The sequence below is a fragment of the Salvelinus sp. IW2-2015 genome, linkage group LG27 (assembly GCF_002910315.2).
Source record: "Salvelinus sp. IW2-2015 linkage group LG27, ASM291031v2, whole genome shotgun sequence".
In the NCBI taxonomy this organism is placed as follows: domain Eukaryota; kingdom Metazoa; phylum Chordata; class Actinopteri; order Salmoniformes; family Salmonidae; genus Salvelinus; species Salvelinus sp. IW2-2015.
Genome location: NC_036867.1, coordinates 5,270,769 through 5,278,552, shown reverse-complemented (window position 1 = coordinate 5,278,552; position 7,784 = coordinate 5,270,769). Strand labels below are relative to the sequence as shown.

The window sequence follows — 7,784 nt, the reverse complement described above, 5'->3', positions numbered from 1 at the left end:
CTTTTGAACAGCAGCCCAAACATGAAATGGAAAGAGTGGTTGTGTTATCAGGATMAATAATGCCACTGATGTTGTGGTCTCCAACACCACATGGCATGCTGCGCCACTGCAGTGCAAGGACTGAGAGAACCATAGAGACGCAATATGAGCCATGTAATAAGTAATGTAATATATAAGCCATGTTATCAAAATGTATTGTACCAAATATTTTACCATGAAATGCTTGCTTGCGAGCCCTTCCCAACATGTATAAGCGTGTAATAAACCATGTAATAAGCCTCTAGTTAGGCTACTCATGAGGTCAACTGCTACTGACAGTGCCAGAACAATCAGTTTGAGTGTTTTGAACATAATTATTATTTAGAAATGTCATGATTCACAATTTGTGAAATTGTAATTTATGCTAGTTGGTAAGTAACCTGGGAATCATCAATTTAACATGGATTGGTAAACTGTCAATCTGTATTTTCTATCTGCCAGATAGGCAGAGGAGAGATTTTTTTTATACGTGAAAGAGCACATATGTCTTGCATTTTTTATACTTTAATTAACGTAATTGTCTTACTCCTTGATTACGAAATAAAGTTAGTATCCTTAGGCTGTAGCCTTTGTACAGTTTTAGCAAATGTCGCTTTATAACGTATCCCAGTAGGCTACAACTGGAATCCCCTCCCCACACATTTTATGGTGTGATCTTGCCGCTCCACGGCAAAGTGTGCTTCAATGATTGGGGGTGGTCTCGCGTCATGTGATACCTAAGCGTCACCGAAATCCTTTGTTGATGGTGATTCACAAAACCTCACTCAGACATTGTCTGGGTAAATTGCTACAACAAAATCATTTATTTTCGCCTTTGTGGGATTGTGTTGTGGAAGGATGCAGAGATATTCTCGGAGGGACATTTTAAACCAGCTGTTTGCCGCTGGGATAAAATAGAGGCAGACGCGTCAAAGGTAAATGCGACAGTCAAAATAGCTCATTATCGCACACCCTATCCCGTACGACGGCCAGACGAGCGATCAATAGAGCAAAGCCAACATTTCGTTTGTGCAATTTGTGAGCTAAAGTCCGATATAATGCCGTTTTTTTCTATGGCTATGCTGGGAGATAATCCCCGTTCTGCAAAGGAGATTAAACCTTTTTTTAGCCGTGGGTGAAACAGTTTGCCAACAACAACGCGTTTTGTTCTCCGTCTATCAATTCACATCTGGTGGATTCGTTGATGTATTTCTGCCATTTGAATGAAAAAAGGCATATGTTGTGATTTGGAGAAAATACGGTGTCCACTCTACTCAGCATTTTAAGCATCATGTCCATAGGATATCCCCTCTCATCTCCCGGACCCTCGGCAGGCCGTTTTTTCTCTCTCCTCTGCCTTTTGGCCGTCTCTACACTGCCTGGAGCACAAGCCTCTTACCCCGAGAGCAGCGAATGTATCTCAGGAAAAGGCAAGGACTGCTTGGGTGAGTATCAATACATTTTCTTTATCAATAAACTTTTCCAAAGCAAGCACTTCTATGGGAATGATATGTGTTTATCCGACACACATCCTGGGTTTTTGCAACACAGCAGCTCATGAGGTGTTTATCGTCCTTGCTGAATGAACGCTGGTCGGTAATTGGGCAATYTCCTATCCCAGCAGACAAAGCACATCATGCTCAATTGGTCTGGATTGGACAGACATAAGGCTGGCAGTGTCACTGCTTCATAAGAGGAATCACTGAGTCAATGCATGTTAAAAAAAATATATGTATACATTTGGGAAATGTGATTTCATAGGCCTATGTTTATTGGGGGGTGGCTCGATCTGTCCCCTCTTGTTGGTGAGGTGCATGCAGGGAAACATTTCTATATTTGAACCCCACCCTGGATTGTCCTGCTGTTTTTTGGGGGGTTTCATTATTAAATGGAAWCAGTAATTTCTCAGTTTCCTAGTTAGGAGTAATGACTTTTGTTTATATACACCAGTTGTAGAAAAAGTACCCAAACGACCTAATTGAGTAAAAAAAGTAAAGATACCTTAATAGAAAATGACTCAAGTAAAAGTGAAAGTCACCTAGTAAAATACTACTTRAGTAAAAGTCTAAAAGTATTTGGTATTAAATATCCTTAAGTATCAAAATTAAATGTAATTGCTAAAATATAATTAAGTATCGAAAGTAAAAGTAAATTATTTCAAATTCCTTATGTTAAGCAAACTAGACGGCACCACTTAGGTTTTTTTATTTACAGATAGCCAGGTGCAACCTTCGACATAATTTACAAATGAAGCATGTGTGTTCAGTGAGTCCACCAGATCAGAGCCAGTAGGGATGACCAGGGATGTTCTCTGCATAACACCTTGCCCAAACCGGTTGCGCGCGTGCGCCATCGTGCGCTATCGTGCATACATTTATTTTGCCCCCCCACACTAAACGCGATCAYGACACGCAGGTTAAAATATCAAAACAAACTCTGAACCAATTACATTAATTTGGGGACAGGTCGAAAAGCATTAAACATGTATGGTAATTTAGCTAGTTAGCTTGCTCTTGCTAGCTAACGTTAATTTGTCCTATTTAGCTAGCTTGCTGTTKCTAGCTAATTTGTCCTGGGATATAAACATTGAGTTGTTATTTTACCTGAAATGCACAAGGATCTCTACTCCGACAATTAATCCACACATAAAACGGCCAACTGAATCGTTTCTAKTCATCTCTCCTCCTTCCAGGCATTTTCATCGTTTAAATTATATGGTGATCGCATCTAAACTTTCATTGTATTACCACGACTACCGGCAAAACAGTTCGTCTTTCTATCACCTACGTGGGTATAACCAATGAGGAGATGGCACRTGGGTACCTGCTTCTATAAACCAATGAGGAGATGGCACGTGRGTACCTGCTTCTATAAACCAATGAGGAGATGGGAGAGACAGGACTTGCAGCSCGATCTGCGTCAGAAATAGGAACGACATTTATTTTAGCCCTTGGTGTCGCAGACGCTCGTTGGCGCGCGCAAGCAGTGTGGGTGCAATAATTGAATAACATGGATTTCTAAATTTATTTTGCGAAGCTCGCGCACGCGACGTGTCCGGTCTGGTCAGCATGTGAGTGCGTGAATTGGAACATTTTCCTGTCCTGCTTAGCATTCAAAATGTAACAAGTACTTTTGGATGTTAGGGTAAATGTATGKAGTAAAAAGTACATTATTTTCTGTAGGAATGTAGTGAAGTAAAAGTAATCAAAAATAWAAATAACCCCACCCCTCCACCCCAAAACGACTTAAGTATTACTTTAAAGTAGTTTTACTCAAGTACTTTACACCACCGGTATACAGTGTCATCGTGGGTTAAATTGAGGGTAAATTAAATTTACTCTTTATATCCGGAATATATAATATGCTTGCTAAAAGTTCACATCTGCTATGTGGTTTCCTTATCGGTTCCACCCAAAGCCAACATTCAGTGTGACTTTGACAGATTGGCCTATGTTTGATGATATTTAAGATGAATGGAAACGTTAACCTGTTGTGGATGTAGTTCCACCCTCTCCATAATCCCATAAACCATGAGTGATGTCCTCTCGTTCCCATAATAACTGTTTGTTATGAAGGCCTATGTATTGTGTTCATTCAGTAGGCTACGGTTTCCCCTTTAATTTAAAAGCAGTCCAATTTATAACGAAGAGTGAGCTGTCCTGATAAAGCCAAATGTTTTCCTCTTGTCAAGCTATTTGTTTACATTTGCTGCTTGCCTGATTAGCTTCCATCAATAAGCAGGCCATTCCTTTTCCCCATGGTCCTGGTTGCTCTTCMATGCTCCTAAAAACAACCTATAATTGGGTGCTGATCCCAAACCTCTTAGGAAACCCCATAGCAGATGTGACCTTAGCAACCGTAAGTATTCTGGATATAAAGATTCATTTCAGAAATGAATGGAAAATATAATCACTGTATCATTTCTTGCCTTTATTCGGGGCTTTTCTTTTCCATGGTTTTCAGGTTGAGGCATGTTGCTGGATCTAGGATACCCAAATGATAATGTGGGATGTGGATTAAGCTTGACCTGACATTAGACTACTTCTGAAAATATTGGACAACATTTTAATTTTAGAGTGAACTGTCCCTTTAAATGCAGTGAAGTGTGGTGTTTCCCCACTGTTACTGAGAAATACAGATTGTATTTCTCAAGGCATGCATTGATTGGGTTGAATTCGGTGGAAGCGCGGTTGTTGTTAACCTGCATTGCTGTAAAGAACAAACATTGGTAAAACAGCCAGAATTACCGTACTTACATTACTGCACCTATGCGCCTATTTTGCAGGTCAGGATCAATGCTATTTCATTAGGGTTTTATTTAATTCAAGCCCTGGTACCACTATGACTTCTACTGCAGTGTTTTAAAGACTAGTGTTCCTATACAGTGGTGGTATTGATTGATTACAGAGGAGTTTTAGGTCATGGCCTGTATTTAATGGGCTAGCTTCGGAATCCCAGGGCGACAGTGACTGTAATGAGGAAATGAACAGTTTGGTCAATAGTCCTTTATGTACAGGGTGACTAGGATCGGGGCTAGCCCCTTTATATCGAGACTGTGACCATTGGTTGAGTAGCACACAGATCTATTTAGAAGAGGAGGGGATTGTTAGGAGTGGCTGATTATAATCTTTGGCCTGGAACTACTTTGCCTCCCATTTGTTGAAAGGTTGGGTTATTATTAGTCCCTGTGGCGTGCTTACCTGTCTCAAGACAATGGATTAGTTGTGTAGTGGCTTCCTCTTCTTAAACCTTCTCTAACAGTGGGGATAAGACAACATAAAGCTCCTACTGCATGTTGAGATATGTCTTCCCTCATGGGGACTGGCGATGAGAGCAGGAGGGAACTTCAGTTCAAACCTCAGTGGGGTAGGATTCTTCCATTCCCATCACCTCTCCTATTCTCTTTTTTTCTCTCTCTCTCCCTACCTCCATCCATCCCTCTCTCTCTCGCTCTCCTTCGCTCCCTCTTTTTCTCTCCTTCGCTCCCTCTTTTCTCTCTTCCTCTCCTTTTATGTCTTCATTTCTCTCTCATTCTCTCTCCTTCTCTCCCTCCCCCCTATGTCTCCCCCCTTCCTGTAAATCTCACAGACCAGGGGTTTTCCAATGTTCTGCTAGTTGATAGGAGTGCTGTGTGATAATGTTGTTGACCCCAGGAGGATGTAAATGGCTGCTGTCAAACCTGCCTGGAAGGCTGGGAAGGTCTTCTCATTCCTCCATTAGAGCTCTGTGAGATTCAAACTCTCCCTCAGGGTGTCCATGAACCTAGAGTTGTTCTAGCACAGTAGCACAGCAGTCATTTTGCACACCTACTGTAGTTAKCAAAGCTAGTGAAAAACAGATTATACTACAACTGAATGTCAACAGGGGAAATAAAATCCTCTAARTTCACTTCATCCGTAATGTTTTTGACAGTTTACTGTTACTGGTTGGTTAAAGTTAATATTGAAGACTTGCAGCACTGAGGAGTTGTTTTGACCAAATTCATTGATCCTGATGATGTAATCCAATGTAATTCCCTACTTATGACCAGGCTAATGATGAACTTATTCAAACAATATTGTGATGGCATACTTTACTATAAGTGCCTTGTAAGCCCACTTTGGCAACCTGAAATCATATTTTTCCTATCAGGAATGCCTCTCACGTATAATGTGCTTGAGCTCCTGATCAAAGATTATCAGATCGGACTTGACTCTCTTCTCCAATCTTTTCAAGTCAGCTTTCTGGGTCCCTGTTGATGGTTCGTGGCTTTGCTTTCMCATGATCATGCAATGCCAAGGCATTACTGTGTAAACGAGGACCAACTTGTCCGAATGACCAGTAGTGACTCAATTTCTCAGTCCAGTTATGCTGGGCAGTGACTGTTGTACATTGCATATTCCACTGACTCTCAATAAAGTTGTACAAACGATGCGTAGCTAAGCTCTCTCTGTACCGGATCTCTCAATAGTCCAACCATTGACGAAATGAGGCGATGACTATTGATGTCTTGTGGCAAAGGAGTTGGATGGCTACATGTTGCTAATGACCCGGGTCTTCGCTACATTGACTCCTCTCTTCCATTGATTTGTTCTTCTCCTTCCTCTGATAAATACCGCTCAGTGTGAGAGATGTTCAAGTGTATTTCTGGCTAAAGGGGAAGCTATGGGCTTTGGTGTGTCGGATGGATGAAAGTCATTACTGGAAGATGTATTCAAGTGGCCGTGAACTCTTAAGTTGTCAGGGCTTTGGTTCATAGTGTATTTTAGCCTGGAATCCAGACAGATTTACTMTGTTTTGTGATGAAACAGAGCATATCAGTTTGGATTCAAGGCTAGCTGTATTTTAGGTAAAGAAAAGTGCTTCCAGGTAGGCTATACCATAGGAGTTTCTTCTCAAAGGCTGTAGTTTGGGAAAGAATTGTGTTTTGAGTTAAACGTTTTCACACACTATTTGCTCCAATCTTCGTGTTAGAACGTTTTTCCCAGATAGAAAAGCAATGTCACATAAATACTAGTACACAACATAGACTATACTAGATATTCATATGGTTTTACAATTGGAGCACTAAAATAATGGTATTKCACTGCCTTGCTGATAAGAACACCTTGTTTTTACCAGATTTRTCTGAGAAGAAAAGTGACCTGAGAGTGTGTGACGCTGCGTCATGTCGTTAYGGGGGGACATGTCAAGAGAAYGGGGCTGACCTGAAATGTGTCTGCCAGTTCCATGTAAGTAACACAGTGGAATAAAGGCTATCATGTTCTCTGTTGTCAAGTAAGACTGTCATTACCATTGCCATGAGCAAGAAAGCAAGCAGGAATGGCTTTGCCAAAGCAAATCAGCTCCAATTGATTTTAATTTCGGAACTCTGTTCCCATAGTATTCMCACACATAATATAGAGATATACTGTATGTGATCGTATACAAATGTAAACAAGGTGTTAGTCAAATGTAATATCTGYTTGGGCTTCTTGCAGTAAATTTGGTCCCGTGGCTGAATCTACTTGATGATCCCTGGTCTAGGCTATGATGGTTCAGTAACATCCTTTCATTGGCCGTTGTGTCTTAGTGCTCGAAGAAGTACATCCCTGTTTGTGGGTCCAACGGAGACACCTATCAGAATGAGTGCTTCTTGAGGAGAGCAGCGTGCAAGCAGCAGAAGTCCATAACACAGGTCTCTGACGTGGCCTGTTATACAGGTGAGTCTTAGTCGCAGGCTGCACMCTTTCACTCAAGAGAGTACAGAATCACCTTTATGGAGCGCATTTTTCATCACTCGGGTTCTGTCCCTAGTCATTTTGTTATTAGTCATTTTAGACCAAGCTGAAGCTAACTCATTTTTTATGCTGTAACACACAGATGGCAGTTCTGGATCAGGCGACGGAGGTACAGTGTCGTAACTTGGTCTTGCTTCACTTTAATACGTTTGACTTGACAACCCATGTTACAATGTTACAGTAAAAGCTGGTTAAACATAGACTGCTTAAGCAAAAACTTTGCAGATCCAACCACTAATAGAACAATATTAACTCTGTTTGACAGCTAACATTTTTTTAAATACTCTCCTTTTCTACAGATGATGAAGGATCAGGCACAGGCAGAGGAAAAAAGCCCACAAAATGCGTCAACTGCAAGTTTGGAGCAGAATGCGATGTGGACTCTGAGGATATATTGTGAGTACTTTCCACTGCAGCTATTGTGCTCTCAGTAGTCTCTAAGGAGGACTCGTCTTCATCAGCTGTTGTACTCTCAGTAGTCTAAGGAGGACTCGTCTTCATCAGCTA

At 41.2% G+C, this 7,784-nt stretch overlaps 1 protein-coding gene across 1 annotated transcript in view; it reads left to right on the top strand.

Annotated features, from left to right (window-relative positions):
- The first annotated feature begins 783 nt into the window (after positions 1 to 783).
- Positions 784 to 7,784, top strand: part of LOC111953634 (tomoregulin-1) — a 13,130-nt gene continuing 6,129 nt past the window's right edge. The window contains exons 1-5 of the mRNA XM_023973037.2: positions 784 to 1,463; positions 6,619 to 6,728; positions 7,070 to 7,199; positions 7,360 to 7,386; positions 7,577 to 7,673. Coding sequence (XP_023828805.1) covers positions 1,310 to 1,463; positions 6,619 to 6,728; positions 7,070 to 7,199; positions 7,360 to 7,386; positions 7,577 to 7,673 — 518 coding nt within the window. The 5' untranslated portion in view covers positions 784 to 1,309. The remainder of the gene's footprint in view (positions 1,464 to 6,618; positions 6,729 to 7,069; positions 7,200 to 7,359; positions 7,387 to 7,576; positions 7,674 to 7,784) is intronic.